Source organism: Peromyscus eremicus, chromosome 7 (genome assembly GCF_949786415.1).
Source record: "Peromyscus eremicus chromosome 7, PerEre_H2_v1, whole genome shotgun sequence".
NCBI classification, from domain to species: Eukaryota; Metazoa; Chordata; class Mammalia; order Rodentia; family Cricetidae; genus Peromyscus; species Peromyscus eremicus.
Window position 1 is genome coordinate 40,573,941 of NC_081422.1, and position 26,356 is coordinate 40,600,296.

General features: G+C 43.5%; 1 protein-coding gene across 1 annotated transcript in view; it reads left to right on the forward strand.

Annotated features, from left to right (window-relative positions):
- Sik3 (SIK family kinase 3) overlaps window positions 1-26,356 on the forward strand; it is a 222,762-nt gene that overhangs the window by 120,713 nt on the left and 75,693 nt on the right. The window contains exons 2-3 of the mRNA XM_059267761.1: window positions 2,539-2,655; window positions 5,911-5,974. Of these exons, the coding sequence (XP_059123744.1) occupies window positions 2,539-2,655; window positions 5,911-5,974 (181 nt within the window). The remainder of the gene's footprint in view (window positions 1-2,538; window positions 2,656-5,910; window positions 5,975-26,356) is intronic.

Sequence of the window (26,356 nt, forward strand, 5' to 3'; positions counted from 1 at the left end):
TTGATGTGCTGTGTGGAGAGATGATTAATGCCCCAGGTAGACAGAGCTGGTTGTGCACAACTCTTCAAGCTTGGCAGAGTGTCGTGCGGTTTAAAACCATGCATTGTTTATTTTTGTACTTCTCCATTTACTATTTCGAGATTGTAGTTGGTTGGTACCTGAAGCTAGGGAGCGTGAAACTGGGGGTTAGAATGGTGCCAATCTCATGTATGTCTGTAATGGGTCAGGCACTCTTGTGTTGCATGCATGACATTAGTTAATTCCCAGCAACCCTTCAGAGATGTTCCTGTCCCTGTTCCCACATTTTACAGAGAAGGAGCTCCAAGAATTAAAATAACTTGCTCGATGTTCTAGACTTTTTAATTCAAGCAACTCTGGCTTCTTTTTGCCCTTGCCTGTGATCTTATATCCAGTGCTGGGCAAAGCTTCACCTTTCTGTGTTTTGTGGAGTCTGTGTCTCATTTCCCTGAGGAGCAGAGCAGAATTTGACACTGTATAGGTATTCTCTAAAGAAGTAATGTTTGTCATGATACTGTTTGCCAAGCTATCCCAAGAGAAGCAGGTGCAGATCCTGGGTCAGCTGGTGGAGTTGTACCTGTGATTTGGCACAGTAACCAGTAGACATGCTGGTGGTCAACAATCGTGCATCTCAGGACTTATAGGTCAAAGAGCTGCCGCCAGGAGGAACAGTGATTCTGTTGCTCCATGTTAAAGACATCCCCCGCCCCACCTGTCCCAGTTCCTTCTCTTGTCTGTCTGTCTGCTGAGTGAATCCTCCCAGGGCCCTGATCTTCTCTCCTGGGTGGAAGCTGTTATCATCTGCTCAGCTGCTGTGTCTTTTCTGCCGAACATCTTTGTTCCATAGTAGATTCCAATCCTGGAAGCCACAGCTGTGCCCATTAGTCCTGGGAGTCTGCGGGGCACCCAGGTCATTCCTCACATTCCACCAGCAGGCCTTGAGCACGCTTTCTGGGAACCAGCCTGAAGTCCTTCTCCTGGTACCTTCCTTCCCCAGTCTTCAGTCTGATAATCTGAAAAACTGCAAAGTCATCTTTCTACCAGGCATCCGTGTACACAGCTAACTGATCATTTACAGTTCCGTATGGTCTTCATGGCCCTAATCTAAACATTTTACTAGTATTGATTTATGTATTGATTAAGTAATTGAAACTAAGATACAGAAACATTTTTTAGGTGAAACAAGTGTTTTTTCTTTTTTAAAAAATATTTCACTGAGGATGACAAGAAAGTTTAAGATTTAGTGGATTCAGCTGGATGTGGTGGTGGGTGCATTTAATCCCAGCACTCAGGAGGTAGAGGCAGGGGGATCTCTGTAAATTCAAGGCCAGACTGGTCAAAAGAGTGAGTTATATGTATGTAGAGAGTTATGTGGAGTGTGTAAAGCGCTATGTAAAGAGACCTCTCAAAACATAAAAAAAATTGAGTGGATTGAAACAAAGTCTTATCTTTCATTTCACCTTAAAATGTCTGTGCTGTGTCACGTGGTAAATCACTCATACAGTCCCATCGCCCAGGAGGCTGATGGAAAAAGATTGCATTGAAGACTAGCCTAGGGGCAGCCTGGGCTACATTGTCAGACTGTCTCAAGAAACCATATATATGCTGCCAGGTGTCTTGAGAGTAATGGGCCAACTAGGAAAAGGGGTTGTGCTGCCGGGCGGTGGTGGCGCACGCCTTTAATCCCAGCACTCGGGAGGCAGAGCCAGGCGGATCTCTGTGAGTTCGAGGCCAGCCTGGACTACCAAGTGAGTTCCAGGAAAGGCGCAAAGCTACACAGAGAAACCCTGTCTCGAAAAACCAAAAAAAAAAAAAAAAAAGGGGGGGTTGTGCTAGGGCCGAGTGTAGGGTATAGGAAGATCTTCAGACTCGTGTGGTATTGATGGTAAGGATTTCTTTCCAAAGGCCGACCACAGGGATCTACCGCATACTTGTTGGTAATGACGAAATGTTGGGTTCACTGTTTGCTCTCAGTGCCTTAGTTTCCATACTAATAAAAGAAGGTTCACAGTCACGTGGGTGTTACGAGGTTTAGGGGAATTGAACGTGTGAGGCAGTAAGAGCTGTGACTGGCATCTGGTAACTCTTGTGTCCCTCAGCTGCCACGTCCTGCCACCCTGCTCGGCCTCCTCCTGGTGGCACTTTACCTATGGCTCAGCCCTGTCACACACGAGCTCTGTCTTCACGAGAAGTCTCGCCCTCTGCTCCTGGAAGCATGATCTGAGCCAGCCATGGCCACATCTCTACAGGTGTGAAGGGTTCTGTCCTGGGCTTTTACTGTGCAGGCAGCTGAAGAGCTGCAGAAGACCCAAGGGGTCTTGGAGCCCATCCTTTGAGACCAAATTGATTGGAATCCATACCCTGTCTTTTAAAAAGTTAGACCATTTCTTCCTTGACATTCTGAAAACACAACGCTAGCAGTTTGTGTTTCATAGAATATAATGGTTTAAAGTGGATTTAGTTTTCTTGAGTAAACGGCTTTTAATAACACATCCATGCATTTTCTTCCTCTGTTGCCAGGTTGCTATTAAAATCATAGATAAGACCCAGCTGGATGATGAAAACTTGAAGAAGATTTTCCGGGAAGTACAGATAATGAAGATGCTTTGCCATCCACATATCATCAGGCTTTACCAGGTAGGAGGACCACAGCCAGGGCGGCCTGCTGGTCCAAGGCTGCTGTTGAGAACCTGTGGGTGCAGGGAATGACTGCCGTTTTATTCCATCTGTATGGTTACCCTGTGGGTGCAGGGAATGACTGCCGTTTTATTCGGTTTGTATGGTTGTCCTAGCACTGCCCCACCCTCCTTCACTTGCTAAGATCTTAGTAGGCCCGTAGTTCCCCGGGCTGTTTCTTGGGGAGATCTTCCTGTCCCCTTGCAGGTCCTTTGGGTGTCCTTTGGTTCTCCCCAAGCATTACACAGAATGAGTTGAAGGCTGAAAAATTTCCTTATTTGGACCAGAGTTCTTCAGCAGCATGGAAACTCAAAAGGACAGAGAACATGTTATCTCCTCATGGGATTATTTAAATGCTAGTTAAAAATTATGAATTATGGTGGTGAAGGCTATCTCAAGAATGACTTCTTGTCTTAAACAACCTCCGCCCCTTTTCTTCTCCAGAAAGTCCTGGGCTTAGTTCTCCAAGGCAGCTTTAATTAATTTTGATATTCTAGAGATAAACACCCTGTCACGGAAGAGCTTTCTGTTGCAGTTTTCTCATCTTCCTGAGAAGCAAGCCTGCCTTGTGCCATCATCAAAATGACTTGCTAGCTTATGGCAAAAGCAAGGACTATTGGATGGAATTTCAGACCAACAAGAAGGGAGGACCTCGCCTTAGCAGGCTGGAGGAAGAGAGATTTGGGGAGAGGTGGGATTTCTCAGATTGCAGTGTGTAGTGTGCATGCAGCCAGCCCCGCTCACAGCTCTGCAGCAAGCAGTCATCTCCAGAGCTGAGGGAAGTGGCCACCCACTCAGTGTATTCATTGCTGTGAGTCTGCAGTAGACGTTTCCTGACTCAGGCACACATATGCCAGGCTGGAGAAGCACACTGCCAGCACAATGGGCAGACTTGCATAGCCTGCTGATTTTTATGGAAAAGAAAACATGAAGTGAGGCTTGCTGTGTGGTTAAGCTCTAGCCCTCGTCTCTGGCATCAGCTGCTCTCTTGATGCAATGAGTTCAGTCAGTCAGACCTGTTGAAATGTATCTCAGTAAATGATGTTGGGCAACAGCTACCTTCTATAAGAAGCAAACTGAAAGCCCTCCCTGGTGCTGTCTGAAGACCTGCAGTGAGTGGTCAGTGTCCTACCCTTGGCTCCCTGCCTGTCTTGGTGGAGTAAATAAAAGTGAGCATTTCTCCCTTGTTTATTTTTTTTTGCCTGTTTTGTAACACAGCCTTACTCTGTAGCCAAGCTGGTCTCTTACCTCGGATCTATAGAGTGAGTGGATGTGCATAACTTACGGGAGATACAGCTTTGAATTCCTCAGAAGTTTAATAGTAAAAAAAAATTGCAGCTAATGAGAGTTAAGAAAAGGGAGGAATATAAAGAAAACACACAATACTATAGGTAGAGTTTTCCTGTCCCTCAGCCGCTATCAAATAAACACACCGAGGCTTATATTAATTATAAATGCTTGGCTGATAGCTCAGGCTTGTTACTACCTAGCTCTTACAACTTAACACATTTCTATTAATTTATGTACTGCCCCGAGGCTTGTGGCTTTTACCTCTATACCATTTTGTGTGTCTGACTTGTTCTGCATCTGGCCGACGTCACCCGACTCCTCCCTTCCTCATCCCATCATTCTCAGTTTGGCTTTCCTGCCTAACTTTATCCTGTTCAGCTATTAGCCAGTCAGCTTGTTTATTAAACCAATCATAGTGACATATATTTGCACAGTGTACAGAAGGATTATTCCACAGTACATACAATACTTTTTTCCCTGAACATCTACAATATATTTAATATCAGACACATTTTGTCATGTAAGTGAATTACAGAGACAGGTCTCATAAGCACTGGGTTGATACCACCCAGTTTATAAAGATTTTTATAAAGGGACACAAGCTGTTTTACTGGAAAATGAACTTAATATATACTCATATAATGGAGTATTATAAAGGCATTAAAAAGAAGGGATAGACCCAGGCTTGGTGCCACATATCTGTAGTCACAATACTTGGGAGGCTAAGGTAGGAGGATCACAAGTTCAAGGCCAGACTGCACTATGTAGTTTGTCCTAGGCTAACTTGATCTGTATCATAAGCTCCTCTCTCAAAAAACAACCCTTCCAACCCACCAGCAAACGACACACATACACACACAAAACAAGATGTGTGTGGGTGTGGGTGTGTGTATGTTCCAACACTATACATATATGGTGTTAATGTTTACAGAGAAAAAAGAAAGCATCCAGCAAGTAGTGTAATTAATGAACTACAATGTAATAAAGGTGCAGGTCCATTGTGTAACCTGTGGCTAGAGCCAGGTATGGCCAAAGTTACTGAGGAACTAAACTTTATTTTAACTTTAATTAATTTTAATGTAAAAACTGAAGCAGTCTAAACCTTTTTAAGATCATTGAAATGATGTTTTTGGACATACTGGTGTAAACTATGAAAGTTGCTTACGGCTTTTCTTTTAAATTGTGGCCACTTGGATCCACTCGGTGGCCACAGCTCACTTGTGTTGACCCTGACATCCTCAGGAGAGGTGTCCAGTGCTAAGTGTCTCCCAAGAGCGAGGTGAAGACGGAGTTAGAAGCCCTGGGCTTTCTGTTTATGTCCTGGGTGCTTAAAATGTGTATGGTAGTCCTGACATAGATCCAGGCATATGACTTAAAAGGGTCTGGCAAAGAGAAAAACAGCACTGACTGTGGATTTTTAAAAAGTAGCAAAATAGAGACTGGACAAAGTACAAGTGAATGGGTTCATTATTGAAAGGCTTGGCGTTTTTATGGGATTCCCCCCTTCTTTGAATAAATGATCCATGGAAGGAAAGTTGACATTTCCATTTAAAAATCAAGTCCTGTGTGGTTTCTGGGCCGTCCTAAATTAGTCCCAGTGTTCTCCCTAAGGCTCTTGCCCTGGGCTGGGGGTGGAGGAGGAGCAGTTTGAGCTTCAAGTGATGGTGAAATTGAACTTTTTTTTTAGTTCTTAGCAGCTTCTGCTTGTCGGATCAGAGACCTGGGGACCAAGAGGACTGTGTCTCTGAGGCAGTAAATGTCTCCTGAGTGTCAGAACCTGCAGAGTCCCAGTTTCCCTTCGTCACAATACTGCCTGTACCCTCCCACCGTGCAGGTCTCTTTGAACAGGGCTGTCAATCATTGGTTCTCTTCCTGGACCAGTCGGTCTGTCACCTGTGTCACTGTCACCTTCCTGCCTTTGTACAGGTCATGGAGACAGAGCGGATGATTTATCTGGTGACAGAATATGCTAGCGGAGGGGAAATATTTGGTAAGTACATCATTGCATCCTTTAAACAACTCTTGAGCACACTCTGCAAACTTCAGATAATTGTCCTCTGCCTCTGCCACTTGCTCAGCTGTGGCCTGATGCTGCCGGTCAGCACCTTCACAGTAATTTCCGGGATTTTATTCAGCTAATTCAATCCCTCCAGTGTGTTTGGTTCTTTAGCAAAGGTGTTTTGTTTGCTCTAGTCAGACGTTAACAGTTAAGATAAAAGATCTCAAAACCAAATGTTGCTGCTGATCATGTGACCGAGGGTCATTCCTGTTGTCAGACTGTAGCTGAGGTTGCCAAGGGTGATGAGGTGGGGGGGGGGGGCTGGTGTGAGGAAGTGCCTGCATTCCTGACCCTTGTTTAAATATAACCTTGAAACCTGTCCCTTGCTGTGAGCACACAGTCCCAGTGGCTCTGATCACTTGGTGGGTTTGCCCCTGTAGCCACTGTTTCTTGTTACACTTGACCTTAGAGAGATTTCCTTCCCGGCAAATCTCACTTGGAGTTGGTAAAAACTGAGGAAAGAATTCTCTGTGATTACAGTGATAAACACTGCCAAACAGAGGTGAAAGACAAATTTCCAAACATAAATTCTATGTCTTTTGTAAGAACCAATACCAATTTAAAATACATTTAAATGTATAGTATCACTTAAAATTAAGGAATATATGGTGTGTGTGTGGGTATGGGTGTGTGTGTGCACATGTGTGCTCGAGTGTGTGCGTGCACACATACAAATGCTAAACTTAACACAGTAGTTTTAGCACATGAGTGCAAAAACTTAACCCAGCAAACTAAGCATTTGAAAATAGGCCAGAAATGGTGGTGGACATCTGTAATTCCAGCACTGTGAATGCAAAGGCAGAGGGTCTCTGAATTCTAGGCCAGCCTGATATATAGAGTGAGTTCCAGATCTCCAGGGCTACGTGGAGAGATCCTGTCTCAAAAACCCCCAAACACCTTTCTTTTCAGGATATGTCACTGTCACCCCCGTCCCTTCCCTTTGAAGGAGATCAAGTGTTTCTTAGTCTTGTTTTTAAATGACTGTGCTTATGTTTATTTTATGCTAAAGTTAAGGGCAATGAACTGAAACTCTTCATCCAAATACAGTGTTGAAAGAGATACTTCATTTCAAAGAAATTAGTGCAATAAAATCTTAGAAGAATAATATTGTATGTCAAGAAGATAGTGTAGCCTTTTAGTGCATATGATAATTTTATGCCAGTCAGTTACTTTGGAGGTGTTTGCTCCATATCAAGACACTGATTTTCCTCTCCATGAAGAAATCTAGCAGAAGACAAATGTGGAGGTCGACATGTGTCTTAAACTAGGAGAACCCAAACTTTAGAGCTCCATATAGGAGTATCACATTGGTGTAGACTCGGAGCACAGATGTCTGCCACTTTGTGTGAGTCCATAGGGCAGAGAATAGAAGTTTCTCGGAGCCTGCTTGGAGAGAAGAGAGAGAAAGAGATTGCCTGGAGTTGCTGGAGAGTGAACTGTTGTCTGACATCTTAGGCACAGGCTACAGTAAAACTTTAATTTGGGTCACAAATGTACACAAAAAACAAGCCCCTCCGAAGCCCTTGAGCTGCCTGTTAACTGTGTTGGAGTAAGGCATTTACTCACAGAGCAGCACTGATGATCTTAGAATAAGAGAGCCTGGGGCATCTTAAGGCTCCTGACATCCTAATAAGCAAGCACGTTGCATGTGCCCTGCTTTTTGGGGGAAGCAGATCATAAAAGGAAGGGTAATAATTCTTTTGGTCATAGATTCTTTGTGGGAATGTAGCTCAATGCACAAGCAAGCAGAATATGCTTTTGGTATTTTTAAAAGGAAATATCACGTAATTATGTGTTACAACATACCATATAATTATATGAGTAAATATATTATTAATTGACATTATTAATATTGGTGTATGTGTGTAGGTGTATGCATGCCATGGCACGTGTGTGCAGGTCAGAGTACAGCTTTTAGGAGTTGCTTCTTGCCTTCTACCAGGTTTTGTGGCAGAGTCTCTCTGCTCTCTACCACTTTACTGTCTCCCAGGTTGGCTCTCCCATAAGCTTCTGGGTGATTCTCTGCTCTCTGCCTCTCATCTCAGTGCAGCGGCACTGAGGTCACAGACACTACAGCACCCCACTGGTTACGTGGCTCCGGGATCTGAACTCTGATCGTCAGGCTGTCAAGGCAGGCTCTCTACCCATTGAGCCGGCTCCTTGGCCCGTCACTAAATTTTTAATGATCTAGTTGATGTATTACCCAGAGCAATCACTAAGTCCTCAAACAGACTTGTGGTAGAGCTCCGTGACAGGACAACTTGCCTAGCCTGTGCCAAGGCCTAGGTTTGGTTGCTAGAGCTGCAAACCCCGAACCAGACAAACAAGGAGACTGTACAAGGATGGTGTCTCGTGGCTCTGGTTTTCTAAAGTATCTGTGTAAAAGATAAGAGAAGAGGCACTTAGTGGAGAAGTGAGGTGTTGAGGCTGGGGGTGTGGTTCAGTGACAGTATCTTCGCCTAGCAGCATGAGATCCTGGATTCCACCTCAGCGAATGTGAGGGCGGCAGGCGGGGTGTGTGGTGTGGTGTGGGGGGTTGCCCCCCTTTGCTTTTTTGCTTGAGGCAAGTTACCAAATGGTTCTTGGACTCAGTCCTAAGGACTCCAAAGAGTGAGGTCCACAGTTGTGAAGATGAAATTGGGGCGAATGGTATAGCAGAGTTTCAAGTCCTGCCTGTGTAAGTCCCTAGGTTTGCCCTCCAGAACTGCGAGTTGGGGGTGAGTGGAGAGAGCGAGCCTTGTCATATGCTTCCTTGTGCCTTAATGGTAAAGACCAAGTGGGAGACGACTTGTGGCATGAGTTCATACAGAATTCTCATCTACTGCCAAATGGAGCTATTGAGAAGTATTTTTAAAAGTCTACGGAAGTGATCCCTCTGGACAAGCAGCAAATGAAGAAACATTTATCCAAGAACATCTATGAAAATTCAGAACATTTATCCAAGAACATCTATGAAAATTCAGTAAGAAACAAGAGTCTGATGCGTACACACAGGCTTAATGAGGTGGAAATCGATTCTAGTCTAGCCGTCCAGCCGGGTCTTAGTACCAGCATCTAGCTAGGTGGCTGTCTTCCCAGGAAGAGCAGAACATTAATATTTGTCATTTTTCCTGTTACCTACTGGGGAAGCTGTGTCCTAAAGAGTGCAGTTGAAGTAGGGGCTCCTTTTTTTCCAAAGATGCACATCACTCTTCCTTGCCAGGTGAGTCTCAGCTCCCAGAGTGTGAGTGCCACTCAGAAGTTTGCCATTGACCCCATATCTAGCTTGTACTGGCTAGTTTTGTGTGTCAACTTGACACAAGCTGGAGTCATCAGAGGAAAGACCCTCTGTTGAGGAAAGTCTTGATGAGATCCAGCTGTGAGTCATTTTCCCATTTAAGGGTCAGTGGGGAGGGCCCAACCCATGGTGGGTGGTGCCATCCCTGGGCTGGTGGTCCTGGGTTCTATACGAAGGTGGTGGGCTGAGCAAGCCATGGGAAACAAGCCAGTAATTAGCTCCTCTTCATGGCCTCTACATCAACTCCTGTCTCCGGAATCCTGCCCTGTTTGAGTCCCTGTCCCGACTTCCTGCAGTGATGAACAGCAATGTGGGAGTGAAAGCCAGATAAACCCTTTCCTCCCCAACCGGCTCTTTGGTCATGGTGTTTCATCGTAGCAATAGAAACTCTATGACATAGCTTAAGCCACTAACTTAGAGGTTTCCCTGGGATAGTAAACAGACCATAAGGCAGATAGATTCCCAAAGCCTTCTCAAAGGACCTGCCTTCATTTGCAAGTGAGAGAGGAGTTCAGGTGTCACCCTCAGTAATAGTAGAGGTTGTGCTGAGAGGCATCTGAGAGGAGATTCATGACATGGCCTCAGCTGTCAGCTTGATGGTCTACAGAAGAGTCTCATAGAATAAGGCATCTCGAAAAAACTTTCCTGAGTCAGGAGTTGGGTTTTATTGTTTTGTCTTTTCCTTAAAAGAAAAATAAAAAATAAAAAATGAAAAAAAGCACTGATCAGAAAGTATTTCTTCGAAGGAGCTAGAATTTGATTGTATTGTTTTAACAAGGCTTGGAGGTGGGAGAGGGTGTCAGAAACCACAGGTGGCTACACTATGCCATCGAGAATGCCAGTGTTCAACCAAAACAACAACACCGGGAAACCTCAAAGCTTGTACAATTATTGGACAAAATTCAGACCCTAAAACTGGCTGTTAGACTCACCAGATGTTAGATTTACCAGAAGAATAACTTTTGGAGAACCATTATGAAGATGTCCACGGAAATAGAGTAACTCACAATTGAAGCAACAATGGTAAATGAAGGTATGATGTCACTTCAGATAGAGAATACCAAAAGGAGACATTATTTTTTTTTTAAAAAAATTAAAATTATGGGACTGGGAAATAAATAAAACATTAGAAAGGTTCATCGACAGATTTGAACTGACGGAAAGAAAAAACAGACTCAAGGATAGATCACTAAGATTGCCAACACAGAAATACAGAGATGAGAAGAATGAACTAAAAGCAGCTCTAGGAGTTGGAGACAGTCGGGAACTTCCTGTGTGCACAGTGGGAGGAGACAGGAGCTTCCTGTGTGCACAGTGGGAGGAGACAGTCGGGAACTTCCTGTGTGCACAGTAGGAGGAGACAGTCAGGAACTTCCTGTGTGCACAGTGGGAGAAGACAGTCGGGAACTTCCTGTGTGTACAGGGGGAGGAGACAGTCAGGAGCTGCCTGTGCACAGTGGGAGGAGACAGTCGGGAACTTCCTGTGCACAGTGGGAGTATCAGGAGGGTGTAGAGACAGAGGTAGTAACTGTAACAAAAGATGGCTGTGAACCTAGCAGACATTTCAAAAACAGTAACCCACATATCCAAGAACCTCACAAATTCCAAGTGTAAGCTAAATAAAATGCCCACAAATGGACAGATCATAGGGAGAACTAACTGATGTGGTCAAACACAGGGAGAAAACACTGAAAATACCGAAGGAAAATGACACCTCCTTAAGGGAAACCCCTACAAGGAAAACAGCTGCCTGCCTGGTTGAAATGATGGCACTCAGAGGGCACTGGGGTAATGTTCAGACAAAAGTCTGTCCACCAAACCCCATTATCTCACAAAACAGTCTTTCAAAAAAAGAAGGGAAAATATTTTTCCAAGTGGCGGAAAACCAGAGTAACTGCTGACAGGTCTACCGTACAAAGCTAGGAAGCAAAGAAGGACGTTCTGTAGGCTGAAGGCAAGTATTTCTAGATGGTCATTTAATCTACCCACGAGATTAAAATATGAAAGATAAAGGACCTAACTGCAGAGGTAGTTTTGTGATTATAAAAGAAGAGATATATATGTTTTTTCTCTTGATATATTTAAAAAGCAGTTGTATGAAATGACATGTAAATTATATCTCTATGTAACACAGCTACAACATGCATATTTGTAAGAGCACAAAGTCGGTATGAGGAGAAAAACTGCATTTGCTTAAGGGGTCACTACACATGGCTAAGTAATAGGTCCAGAAATACATTGTCTTATTTGGTTTACAAATATTAACTGAATAGTACTACGGACAGGGATGATAGTAGAGTTGTAAAGGAGCTACAGACGTCAGAGTTAAGCCTGTATGCGTGGACAGCCTGTGTGCAGGCGTTGAGTAAGGCTAGTGTTTGGAGAAATGTAGCTGTGAAGAAAAGCAAGAAGACAGTGTGAGCAGGAAGCAGAGTCACTGGGTGAACCATGTGCACCTCTGGCTTCTTAATGTCTCCCAGGAAGTCATTGACAGCTGTTGCTCCAGCCTTTGATTTCAAGAGTGTTTGTATATCCTTGGACAGATAGCATCACCCTTCAGAACTCAAGCAAAGGTCTTGTTAGCCAGGCACAGGCTTATCTCAGTGTTCAGGAGACTGAAGCAGGAAGACTCAGTTCTGAGTCAGCCTGGGCTAAAATAGAGCCTGTCTCAAAACACAAACAAACAAACAAATAGGAGCTGGGATTGCGCTGTCTGTTACTGTAAAAGATCAGACCTGAGTTCTCTAAGCTTAGTGTTTCTCTCCCAGTAATGCACACACATGTGTGTAGTGTCCTGTGGGAAGTGGAGCTTCCAAACTAAAGCAGGTTTTGTGATACTTGCTGTGTCCTAAATCCAAAAGCCTTTGTCTCTGACCCAGAGATAAGGGTCTCATACCTTCTCCCAGCACCTATGCAGTTAAAATGATCAGTGAGGTAGAATTTCAGACCCTCTGAATATAAGAAGCAAGTAAGCATTTGCTCTGTTTTTATTTGTTTAAACAGGACACCTGACTAGAGGTTAGGGTTGAAGGTACAATATTGAGGAGGATATGTCTGACAGTAGTTGAATGGAAACCATAATGTATACAGTAGGTTTCATGGGGGCTAGGTAGGCCATGACTCAGACATGGGCATAGTTGTAAGGAAGTGGCTGTGCATGGGAGAAGTAGACGATACATATGGTTCCAGCTAATCTTTTTTAGGTAGGAGAATCAGGTACTCGTGCTATCTGTTGGCTTTGGATAGGCCATATGCAAAGAATTAAGCGTATGACGTGTTTCAAACAGGAGAAAGTAAAATTAGCTGCTGTGACAAATAAGGAAGGTAGTGATCAAGTAGTTAAAAGAGTTAATTATAGGGAGCTGGAGAGATGGCTCAGAGGTTAAGAGCACTGGCTGAGCTTCCAGAGGTCCTGAGTTCAGTTCCCAGCAACCACATGGTGGCTCACGACCACCTAGAATGAGATCTGGTGCCCTCTTCTGGTGTGCAGGCATACATTCAGGTAGAATACTGTAAATATAATAAATAAACTAATTTTTTAAAAAAACAGAGTTTATTGTAGATCCTGCAGGCTGAAAGCCATGACTTAATATTCCTCTGTAGAAGACTGAGTGATTGGCACTTCCCAGCATGCTAAATTTCCTGTGTAAATGGGATAAGACAGATACATAGGGGCTTATGGCATGCGCGTACACAAATATTGAGGCCATTAGCCATAAAGTATTGTTTGGGTTTGGTCTTAACACTTCAGCGGCAAACGTTATACAAGTGTGATCAGGGTAAACGATCATGCATTAGAATACCAAAAGCTGGAGGTCTAGATGAAGTTGAAAACCAAGTGTGTCAGGCATTAAGGTCAGAGAAAGTCTAAGGATATGTTCCATCTGTGTTAACTGCTGCTCACATGTTGCTATTTATTGTTCTTTGAAAATGTAGCTAGTTCAACTGTGGAACTGAACTTTGAATTTAGAGTAAATTACAGTGGCATTTGAACTGTAACTAGGCACCATATGAGAGATTTTGGCTGCTACAGGAGTTAGCTGCCACAGAGCAAGCACATTCTCCAAGATCACCCTCTCTCTGGCACCAAATCAAGTCCAGAAATCCCCCCCAAACCCACTCAGATTAGATAAATTGCCAGAAGGACTCACAGAACTCACAGCTGTGCCTTCTTCCAGGGAAAGGATACAGTTAAAATCAGCCAAGGGAAGATGTACGGGGCCAGATGTACGGGGATGCAAAGTGTTCAGTGCCCTTCCCCTGGATATGTTTGTCCTGGCACTAGTGTATGACAGTATACACAGAATATTGCTCCAGCAGGGCTCAACCTTTGTGCCCACATTTTTATTTTATGTGTGCATGATTGATTGATTGATTGATTGCCCACACAGTTGACCTCTCTGTTCAGGTCAGCTGACGTTGGTGACCCAGAGTCCTTTACTGAGTTTCACATTGTGGGTTTTCCTACTGTCCCTAAATTATATCGTCAGACCTTCTGGCACTACCAGAGCTCCCCGGCAAATAAAGACAGCTCTCTGACACAGCTCCCGGCAGCTTTTCTGGGCAAAGCCACATTCTGATTATACACAGTGTACAATACTTCATATTTAAGTACAACCTATTGTGAAAGAACTAAACTAAAAATATTTTACTTTGAACCTAGTCAGTTTAGCTTTTGAGTTGTAGTATGCCATGTGTACAGTACTTTCTGGACTCCTCAGACTTAGTATGCTTGAGAAACAGCAAAGAACAAATTTCATTGCTATTTCTTTATTATGTACATGATGATGTTTTTTGATATATTGTGTTAATAAGTTATTAAGATCAAACTCAATGTGAGTGATTCTGCTTTCTTTGTACTGAAATTACTAGAAACTCCTAAGTTATGTAAATGTACTAGAAGCTGTGATGGGGGTGTGCTGCACACTGAGCATGCCTAACCCAGGAACTGAACTGGGAAATGCTTCGCAGTCAGAAGCTTTTGAATGCCAGTGTGAGTTCTTTTTTGTTTTATTTTGTTTTTTGGAGCACTTCAGATTTCGGGTTTTTAGATGAGAGATGATATCTGATAAAACCTATACTATTAGTATTGGTCTCCGAGCATTTCTGATAACATATAGTCCATCTGCATTGGAGTTGAGTGTCAGAGGTAGACTAGCAAGCAAAGATAACGCTACACTGTGCCACGGGGGTGGGCTGTGTGCTGAGCTCGGAGGGAGCTCCCCAGATCGTCAGGTCTCCCCAGCTGTGTGGGTGCTGACCATGTCTAGGGCCTGGAGACTGGACTGCACTTGGCATCTCTGCTGATGCTGTCTCCCCCCAGCTCCTTCTGCAGCTTGCTCACTGACGTGGTCCTTACTAGGGCTTACAACACATAACCCCATCTCTAGGGTCTTCTCCTAATACTCTCCTCTCCTAGATTCTCAACTCCTTCTCCATTTGGCTGTTTAGTGTGCTCCCCTGTAAGACTTTCATATTGCCCCATTTCTTTCTGAAACTCTCCGGTCCCACTTCTCTCTCCACTATTTCAGAAGCTTTCCTGCATTACCTCATTAGAGACGGCTTTATCTTAACCTCAGTTTTTCCTACTGGCCTACTATTCTGTATCTCATTTTTGGTTTAATTTTCTTCTTGGTTCTTTTTCTTTTTCTTTTTCTTTTTTTTTTTTTTTTTTGGTTTTTCGAGACAGGGTTTCTCTGTGTAGCTTTGCGCCTCTCCTGGAACTCACTTGGTAGCCCAGGCTGGCCTCGAACTCACAGAGATCTGCCTGGCTCTGCCTCCCGAGTACTGGGATTAAAGGCGTGCGCCACCACCGCCCGGCTCTCTTCTTGGTTCTTATAATCAATTGGCATTCATCCATATACTTAGTCACACATTTACTCCTTAACATACAGATTTTTTTTAATGCTGTATGTGTGTACATGTGCATGGTGTGTGTGTGTGTGTGTGTGTGTGTGTGTGTGTGTGTGTGTGTGTGTGTATGCCCTGGGTGCACCTGGAGGTCAGAGACAACTTTATGGGGTCTCTTCTCTCCTTCATTTATGTATGTTCCCGGGATTGAACTCAGGTCATCGGGTTCCACAACCTACAGAGCCATCTCATTGGCTCTCGTTTGCTTACATCCGAACTTACCAAAATTTATTTATTTTTCTCCCCCCCCCTTTTGTTTTTTTTGGAGACAGGGTTTCTCTGTGTAGCCCAGGCTGTCCTGGAACTCGCTCTGTAGACCAGGCTTACCTCGAACTCAGAGACCTACCTGCCTCTGCCTCCCAAGTGCTAGGATTAAAGGCATACACCACCACTGCCTGGCCCAAAATGTCTTGAGAGTAAGGATTTTGTTTTTTTCATTTGTGGTTCTAGAGATTCAACATAGGGCCTTGCACATGCTGGCAAATGATATGCTACTGAGCCATATCTCAAGCAAGGATTTTGTAATTTTTGATCCTTGTCAAATTTCGGAATAGTTCCCACAGATACTACATGCCCAATAACTACTTATTGAATGAAAGAAGAATAAATGAATGAAAATAGATTGATTGACAGTATTACCATCTTGACTTGCTTTTATTGTTTAATACAGTGTCTAACACACAGCAGCTATTTCCAGTCAGGCAGAGAACTGTCATATTTTTCAATTCATTTACTTTAGTTATATGAGTTTTGGACTTAGGGAGTAAACACATTTTGTATTTTCTAGTTGCGTGTACAGAGAAAAGGAAGCACATTAAAGGCTTGACTTGGAAACACTGCAGTGGGTTATTCAGTGTATGTTGCTTACTCATCTAGCTGACATCCTGAAATGAATATCACTACTTACCACTGCACCGTAAAAGGGCGGCCATGACAGTGCAATTCTGCCTAATCTTCCAAGCTCTGCTGAAAAGCTATAGATCACTAAACTCATAATTCAAACTTCCTCAATACGATTTCTTGAGGCACATTTCCTCAGACTTCTATCTGAGGTCCCGTGTTATTAAACCTAGCACTTTACCAAGTCAAGCTCATTGGGCGCCTGCAGAACTCATAGGCATTTAAAATAAATTACTAATTCAAGAGGAGTCTGCTGAAATGTAAATGATTTATTAGGAACACTCTCACTGTCTTAAGATAACACTTCCCATTGGTGCCAATATGCATGAAACCCTGGAATTTCCACGAACCAATTCATTTATGCCATGGAGCATTCAAAGACTACCAGTAGGGCAGGCGGTGGGAAAGACCAAATCATATAACCATTGTATACTGGATAATAAGGTCAGTGTTCCGTTGAGGACTCTTGTTACCCTGTAGATTTCCAGGGACATTAACATAGGCATCTGAGCACATACTGCATGCTAGATTGCCCTCACTTTTTTAAAATGTGTTATTTTAACCACATTTTAACACAACTTTATAAACACAACTACTATTGCCCACTAAATTATTTATTCTTTTTTTTTATTATAAAGACTAGCTATTTGCTAAGTTTTTACAATGTATGCAAGTAACCACACCATTGAGTTTATCTGGACACTCTGAATCAAAGAACAACTATTTCCTCCCCAATTAGTTCTCAGTCATTATTCTGTATTTTTATTTTCTTAATAACATACAAAGCTAGTTTATATTTGTAATCTGTCCAAGATGCTTGGGGAAGCATCTTTACTTGGAATATCCTTCACAGTTTTCTGATCAGGATGTTATTTGTACCGAGTGTGCACGAACGCACAGAGGCCAGAGAAGGGTGGTGGGTGTCTTCCTTCCTCCCCACCCTGTGTTTTGAAATAAGGTCTCTCACTGGACCTGGAACTCCAATTCAACACAACTAGGTGGGTAGTGAGCTCCAAGGATTCTCCTGTTTCCACCTTCCCTGGGGTAGGATTACAGGCATCTATTAAAACTAACATTTTACATGGGTTCTGAGGATTTGAACTCGGGTTGTCATGCTTGCACATCAAGCACTTTCCCAACTGAGCCACCTCCTCAGCCCCTGGCTGCACTTGAACTCACCATCTTCCTGCCGTAGCCTGAGTGCTAGGATTACGGGTATGTGTACCATGCCCAAGCCAAGTATTTTTGCTGAATTTAGTATGTGTCAGTTCCACATGTGTATGTGTGTATGTATATGTGTATACATGTACATATATGTGTATACATACATACTTTCCCTGACGGTTTTCCAAACTATTTTTAACCCTTTTAGGAAAATATAGTTTTTCTTGGCTAAGTAATAAGGACATAAAAAGATATTTAGTCATAACCTTTAGGAATATTTGACTTCTAAAAAGAGATTATAATTTTGTATTTGAGAGTAATATATCACATCTCAGTCTATTTTCAAATTTTGATGTCCTGAAGGTATTTCAGTTGGCATTCCATTTTTTTAAAAATTGTAAAATATCCAGTACACAGAATTATTTTAATCATTTTCATTAACATTAATTATGACATTGTTGTGCCATCATCTGTAAACTTTGGGTTCTGTAGAGTGGAAACTCTGTAGCAATTAATCAGTGCCTTGCTGTTTGCCCCCCACAGCACCTCCCAAGCGTCAGTCTTCCTTTTTTGAGTTTAACTTCTCTAGGGACATTATGTAAATGGACTCACACAGTATATGTCCTTTCGGGTCCAGCTTATCTCGCTTAACATGATGTCCGTGTGTCAGAATCATCAACAGCACATTTCATCTGTCCGTGTGGTGCTAGACCCTTGAGTTTCCACAGTTTGGTGCTTGCACTGTTACTAGTGAACACAGATACACAAGTGAGAACCCATTTTCACTGTAAGCATTTTTGACTACGTGTAAGGGAGAAGAATCCTATGATAACCTGATGTCCTTCCTCATTGCCCAGTTTTGACAGTTATCAGAATTTTAATGATTGTGTTTCTTCTTTTTCCCAACTATTCTACTTTTTCAATTTTAAATATTTTGAATCAAATTCAAGTAGTATATTATTTTACTCATCAATACTTAGTGTTTTTCTTATAGGTAATGGTATTTAAACAGCTTAATCATAATACCTATTTTAAGGGCACAGATACTGTTTGCTTTTTGTTTCTGTTTTTGAGACGGGCTCACTGTAGCCCAGACTAGCCTTGAACACTGAATCTTTTTCCTCAGGCTCCCGAGTGCTGGGAGTGTGGGCATGTGCTCTCACACTCAGCTCCTAATAACTTCTTAAGATTCTTTGCAGTTTTAGCCTAGGTTTATTAATTATGTATCTTACCTTCCAGATTCTTCTCATCCCTTTGCTCATCTCCTGAGTGTTCTTTAATGTAGCAATGACAGTTGAGTCCTTGCCTATTGATTCCAGACATCCGAATCATCTCAGATTCTGCTTTTGCTAACTTTTTGTAAATATCCATCTCATTTATTTTGTGTGTGCATGTGCCGTGGCATGCAAGTGGAGACCAGAGGACAACTTGTAGCAGCCAATCCCCTTCCACCATGTGAATTTGGATGCTGGCTTCCAGTCTCCAGGCCCAATAGCAAACTCCTCCCCCCCCTGACCATCTTGTGGGTTCTGCTTCTTTCCATTCATGCAGTTTTTCGCTGAGTGTTGGCAGGAAGGGCGATCCCTGCAGTGATTCGGGATTACTGCCTTCGGTAGGGCACTTAGTTCTGTGAGGCAATTAAATTGCAGGCCAGCATCTTCAACCTGCTGCAGCCCTATTAGGCTTTGTTAGGGTGGTTCCATTTCCGTTTTCATTTGCCCTTACTCTTACAGGGTAGCCCTTATTCCAAGGGTATAGTTTTCCGGGATAGTCACCAAAGCTGCTCCTTTTAACTGGAGCCGGAACTCCAGGATCTTCTGAAGCCTGGAACCCCTAAACGGACCTGGCTTCCTCTGACTTCCTGCAGCTGCTCCCTGCGAGCCCCGCCTCCTAGCCTTACTTCATAAGTGTAGAGTTAGGGACTTGGCCAATGAGTAGAATTTCCATGCTGAGTTTTTAAAATTTTTTGTTTGTCTTTGAGACAGGGTCTCAGGATAGCCTCAAGCTCACAGTCTTTCTAACTCTGCCCCCAGGGTTGCTGTTGCTGGTGTCCATCAGCCTGCCTGATTCTTTGCTATTTTTTGATGTTCTTTTTCAATTTTCTTTCCCTTTGCTCTTCGGTATTAGTACTTTCCTTGTTTCTGTAACAAAATCCCCAAGAAGAAGCAACTTGAGGAAGGTTTATTTTGATTTACATTTTGTCATGGCAGGGAGTGGGTGGCGGGCACAGGTACTGCCATATTGCATCCAGAGTCAGTAGGCAGACAGTGGTGAACGCTGGTGCTCAGATCTCTCTGTAATTAGGCTGGACTTTCCATTTAACTTTACTTAATCTAGAAAGCCCTTCACAGACACGCCTAGAAATTTGTTTCCATCCAAGGTGATCCCAGAGCCTGTCCATTTGATATTCAGTGTAAATAAAGCCCCTCTTGTCGACTTGATATCCAAGCATAGCACTTCTAAGCCATAACCTTCTGTGCTTTCGCCCTAGAGATTCATGGCCATCCATAGTGTCAAATACTCAGTCCAGCTTCTGAAGTCCTCCTAGTCTTTTTAACAGTTCCTACACTGTTGTTGGAAAGTCCAAAGTCATAGTGTCGTAAAAGACTCGAGGCAGCCTCTTAGCTGTACACCCCTATAAAATCATAAACAAGTTACTTACTTCGAATACACAGTAGCACAGACTAAACAGTCCCATTCCAAAAGAAAAGAATGAGAGCATAGCATAGAATAACTGGATAAAAGTAAGACCGAAACCCAGCAGGGAAAACACCATATCTTAAAGCACTTTCTCTCTTCTTCTTTTTTTTTTTTTTTCCCTTTCTGACAGGGCTTCTCTGTGTAACAGTCCTGGCTGTCCTGGAACTTGATTTGTAGACCATGCTGGCCTTGAACTCAGAGATCCACCTGCCTCTGCCTCTGGGGTGCTGGCATTAAAGGTGTGAGCCACCACCATACTTAGCTTTCTGTTTTCTCTCTTAACCTACTTCTCTTTGCTTAGATTCTGTTTCCCTAGGTTGTGCTTAGAGTGAATGTGGAGTTTACCTCTGATACTATCCTTACTGCCAGGAACACTGACAGTTATTGCCTACTGTCATATAATTTAAGCCAGGCATATTTAGCATTTTACAGGCACCTAAAATATCTTTTTATAGTTTTTAAAAATTGTGATACAATAAGACTTGGTACTTTGGTCTTTCACACTCTCACCAGAATAGCCCATTAAGCCTGTTTACAGCATGCTAGGACTTTATATGTAACTATCTTACTTAGGTCTTTTATAATCTGTAAGCCTCTCTCTGCCTGCCCCATAGTTTTTGTTTGTTTGTTTGTTTTCCTTTGTAGTCTATTGCTTAAGAAGCTGGGCTGTCTCGTAAAATGTCCAACTCCTCTATTTGACTGATCATGTGTATTTTGTGTCGTACCACATAATCTCCTAGCTCTCTTCTGTCCTTTCACTTTAGGTGTTGAATAATGACTGGTTTTCTACTTTTAGTGATATTCAGAATAAACTGCAGGTTTAGGTGTGTTCCTGTAATGCCTTTCTTAGAGGGTTTAGGTGTGTTCCTGTAAAGCCTTTCTTTCAGGGTTTAGGTGTGTTTCTGTAAAGCCTTTCTTTCAGGGTTTAGGTGTGTTCCTGTAAAGCCTTTCTTTCAGGGTTTAGGTGTGTTCCTGTAATGCATTTCTTTCAGGGTTTTCTCTTGATCTTGTCCAGTTGTCCAAGCTGCACCTCTTACATGATCACCCAGAAACATCGTTTCATGCAAAGAAACAAAGTGGAGGTGGATCCTTGTAGCAGGCCTGACACTCTAGAGGTTGATGTAGGACAGTCAGGAGTTTATGGCTAGACTTGGTTACTTAGCAAGCTTGATTTCAAGTCAGCTTGGGCTACATGGTTAGACCTTGTCTTAAATAAAATTCGTTTCCAGAAGTTGTGAACTGGTCCTAATTCTTTCATGCTTTCTACATTTGTTAAAGAACTTTGCTTTAAAACCTGTTTAGAAACTATAGCAAGGTAAATGATCATGTATCAAATTTCTAACAGGTTGGTACCCTAGCAGTCTCCAGTGGGGCCCACTGTGGTTGATTTTCTTTCTTTTCTAATAAGACTGTGAGTCTATGAACTTGACTGTGTCTGGTGTGCTTTAGTTCATTGAAGTTTTATTCTTTCTCTCCCCTACTAATCTTCTCCCTTTCTCTTTCCTCTCTCCCACTGGACTACATCCCTGTCCTGCGTCATTATTCTCTGCTGCTCAAATTAGTCCACCGAGGGACCTTATCAAGTAGACTTCTCAGTACCTTTTTTGCATTCAAACAAGATCTCAGGCCCGTCTTGAACACTGCCAGCACCCACATGGTGGCTCACAACCATCTGTAATGAGATCTGGCACCCGCTTCTGTATACATAATAAATAAATAAATCTTTAAAAAAAAAAAGAATATGGGGTGCTTTATCACGAGCCACCTGGCCTTGTGCTTTGGAGATACTTTTTCTTTTTTTTCTGGAGCTGAGGACCTAACCCAGGGCCTTGCGCTTGCTAGGCAAGTGCTCTACCACTGACCTAAATCCCCAACCCTTGGAGATACTTATTAAGGAGCCCTATAAAAATCAGTCATTCTTTATACATTGTTGTAAATGGGCTTGGTATCAAAAGGCTAGCACTTAAAAAGAACATAAAATGCTCTTAGTTTACAAACCATACTTAGTGGCAAGGTTTGTAAATGAGTAAAAAGTGAATGTTTTAAAAATCAATATAGTCAGTCAGCCTCTGGACTGGTGGGTACTGCACCCACAGACTGAGAGTAGTGAAAAGTTACACTTGAATTAGTTGGTATTTCCCTTATCGTTGTTCTCCAAACAATACGTATATGTGAAGTGCTTCATGTGTGCCGGATACTTTATAAAGTGCAAGAAACAGCAATGCACAGAGGATGCACAGATACGTAATTAGTTAGAAGATAATCAAGTGTTACAGATAGGGTGGGGGAGCAGTGGAGAGTTGCCTCATATGCTGCTCTTGTGGGGGAGGGACCAGAGTTCAGTTCTCAGCACTCACATGGTTTCTCACAACCTTCTGTAACTCCCGTGCAGGGGATCTGATGCCCTCTTCTGGCTTGTGTGGGCAGCAGGCATGCACACGGCACATAGATAAACATGCCACTAAAACACCCAAACACATACGATAAAATAACAAGTGCAGTCAAGTCAGGACTCGGGGAGAAGCTCTAATACTGGGAAAGTTCACATATTACTGGGAGAAAGAAAGGAAAGAACAGAGAGGTTCCTAAGGCAAGAGTACTGCTTCCAGGGGCTGGAGGGCTGAAGGAATGGCTCAGTAGTTAAGAGCACTGGCTGTTCTTCCAGAGGACCTGGGTTCAATTCCCAGCATCCACATGGCAGCTCACAGTGTCTGTAACTCCAGTTCCAGGGGGTCTGACACCTTCACACCAATGCACATAAAATAAAGTTAAATAAAATTTAAAAAGAGTACTGCTTCTGTGTTTGACCATGCCCGCATAGTGCAGGGAAAACTCTGGGGTAGAAGAATATTTCTGTATCTTTTGGAGCCAGGAGGAAAGACAAGCTTATTTACACTTGTGTGCATCTGTGTAGACATTCTCACCAAGGGGTAACTTCTCAGAAAGAATTAGCTGCAGGTAGTGCTGCATCTTGATTACAGCGGGAAAGCTGCACATCTGCACGTGGGATAAAGCAACACAGACTGTGCCATTGAGGGAGACTGTGAAGGCACAGGAGACCTGTTTGTATCAATGCCTTGAGACTGTTTAGAGAACCGATGCAGGGAACTTGGGGCAGAATTGCAGATAATGCTTGGGAGTAATGGCAGAAGATCTCAATTATCTGGGAGCTAGCTGGTGGCTGTCCACCCCAGTTTGTGACTCTAGAAAGGGTGGAGACAAGAGTGAGGACTAGCTGGATTCTGGGTCCTTTTGGGGAAGGAATTAGTGGATTGTGTTGATGAGTTGGATGCTGAGTCTGGGAGAAGAAAGACACAGCACACAAGCCCTTGATCTAGACCACTAGCAGGATGGAGAGACTGTAAGAAGCACTCGGAGGAGGGCATGCTGAGGAGCCTGCTGTGTGCTGGATGGAGGTTCAGCCAGGAAACAGAGCAGCAAACCCGCTTCCTCTACCCTGAAGCAGCCTGACCTTCAAGTAGAGGGCAGCGGGGTAGCAGAGTGAGCGTTCTCTCCCCTTAACCTGCTTGCCTGCCCTGACTCTTTTGGAAAGGAGCATTTGTTTGATAAACAGGAAGCCGTTTCCATGGGTGTAGGAAGAAGAAATGATAGAACCAAGTGGCAAAGTAAAGAGCTACTGGTTATGGTTAGCCTGGAATGGGCAGACGTGTTTTCAGGTAGCCACAGGAGACCCGCAGAGGATACCTTACCCCGGCTAGGCTAGGCTCGCCTTTCATCCCGGGAATGCACTTTCTTCCCGTTGCTTGACCTGCAGTGGTTTCCATCAGCTCCAAGTGGTGACTATTGGAGACAGTCTGCACGGAGTGGAAAATTGACTTATTTTAAGAAATGTTAGCTCTCTGCCACTGTCCCATTAGCGGCATACGTCTCAGACTCCCGTGAAGCTGGCCTAGGCAAGCAAAGACCCGCCTATGTGTGTTTCTGTTCTTTGAAAGGTTAGAACCTGAATATACCACAAGGGATCCCACCCCCTCCTCATGTCCCAGGAGACTGGGACAAAATTCGAGGGACTTCTGAGGCAGGTTTATGTGCTAATGCTGTAGTGCTTTTTGAACTGCAGAAGTCAGTGATTATTCTGTCACCCCTCGGTGGGTGTGTGAGCCTCAAGAGTGTCACTAGCGTTTGCAAAACTTAATGGGGAGAGAACAAATGACGTGGAAAGAAGTCCAGAGCCAAGTGACCTAGGATGATTGGCAAGTGAGGAGAAGAACCTGGACTCCACATGGAGACATACCCTGTCTTGTGCCTTGGCTGTCCAGAGCCATGCTGCAGTAGAAGAAAACTTTACATCAATCCCGCATTTCTACAGTAAGTGGCAAACTGGGATGAAAAGGGTCTGTGTGACTGACTCTACACAGCAGGTGTCTCCTTGATGTCTGCCTAGGTGGGAGGAAGGGCAAGAATCTAGACTATCAGAAGCTAGGTTCCTGGGGACAGTTGAGCTGAGTGGTTCTATAGAGCTGGTATTGGAAGCTAAGACGTAGGAGACCCAGCTCGTCCAAGGCTTGGAGGAAGTACAGTGGCTCTTCTGAGTTCCTGCAGCTATAAGCTGCAGTCCTGACAAAGATCAGACTGTGTTTTTCTTTGACCGTTGAGTGGATTCAGGACCCGCTGTGTGAAAGTACCCCAGTGTTGATTCAGACACTGTGACTGCATTAAGTGTAGGCTGGGCTACTACTCTGCCTTTCTCCACTAGAGATTACATAGCCCATCTGGACTTGAGTTTTTGCTTCTTGCCTCCTGAGCATATAGGAGTATAAAGCAACCATTTGTCGGAAGGCCACCGAAAGGCAGGTCTCTGCAGGGACTGAAAGTGCAGGCTGTTGGTTTCCTGGCACACCCACCTGACCTTAGACTGAGAGCAAACTAATGGGTGAAGGATCCAGTGGATGGAAAGAAGAGCTGACGCTACAGTGTGAGCGAGCCTGAGCCCCAAGACAGTGCTGAAGGTGAAGAGCACAGAGCACCAGCTAAGAGCAGCGTGGGCGGAAGTGCTGGACCAGGAGGAAAGCCCTTGAAGAAGTGATAGTCACAGTTGTCCCCAATTACAGGAACGGTGTGGGGATGATTGTAGTTGCAGTTCTGTGTGGTGTGCAGATCCCAGTCTACCCAGTATGCTGCCACTAATACCTTCCACCCAGGACCCTGAACAGCGATGGCTGGTGTGTAGAATAGTTCTGGGAAGCACCACAGACTGTTGGAGAGCTTGGAGCTCCATTAACCAAATGCTGAAATATTCCCTGCATGGCACTGAGGGAACCTTTAAAACATGTAAAATGTGTTTTAAAATGTCTTTGAAAATTCAAGTTTTGTCATATGTGATAACTCAAACAAAGTACAAGTTTATCCTCAAATGCAGGAGCTTTTCACTGGTCCTGGCATGTGAAAGTTGATTCCATTTAGCAGGCTGGGAGCCAGGGGTATTGGCAGTGTAAATGTTTTGTCCAGGGACAACCAATGTGTCATTGTGAAGATAAAACAGAGCTAGGCTGCATTCCACCAGCTGGCCCCTACAACAATTTTGAGAACTTTCCAATAGTTTTAGAAAATAAGGTACTTAGACATTTATAAAGAAGTTTTTTTAAATGAAAGAAAATCACTTATTTTGGAAATCACAGAATTAATCATTCTGTCGTGTTTAAGACGCTTTGATGTGTTTTGGTAATTAGTGTTTACAGCCAGACGAATGTCTCTGGGCATTTTAATTAGTGGGTGGCTTGGCCAAATGAGCTTCTCTGGTGGTAACCCTTCAGAGGAGTTTAGTCTTAGGTTTCTCAAGAAGAGCAGTCTCCTCAAAGCTCTTTAATTAGACCAAGTTTAGCAACTAAAACATATTATTAGAATAATTAGACCTCTCTTAGGGAAAGGGAGGAGGGGGTCAGGGAACAGGTACTGTTAGAGAGTGATCACTTAAAATCTAGTGTCCTGCCTCTGGTGGATGTCCAGTTCCAGAGTGGCTTGTTATGTTGCTGTCCTCAGTCTGGGACTTCGTATTGTTAAGAGTTCCCTAAACACCCCAGTACAAGCTCATCTGTCCATCCCATTTCCATTCTGGAGACTGTCCTCCCCCTGCCCCCTAAATAAGTTGCAAGGTTTTTTTAAGGGGAAAGCTTTAAAGGTCTTGTAAACAAAACATTATAACAATGCTTTCAAGGATTGTTTGTCTGTTTTTAGGGCTGTCAAACAGTCTTCCTTGGTAGCCTAGTCTGTCCTCAAACAAGATCCTCATCCTCCCAAGTACTGGGATATAGGCTTGTTTGCCACACCTGGCTTGAGGGATCTCTTAGTAATTTATGTACTTAGAATAATGTGTGTACGTGTGTGCGCGCACGCGTGCATGT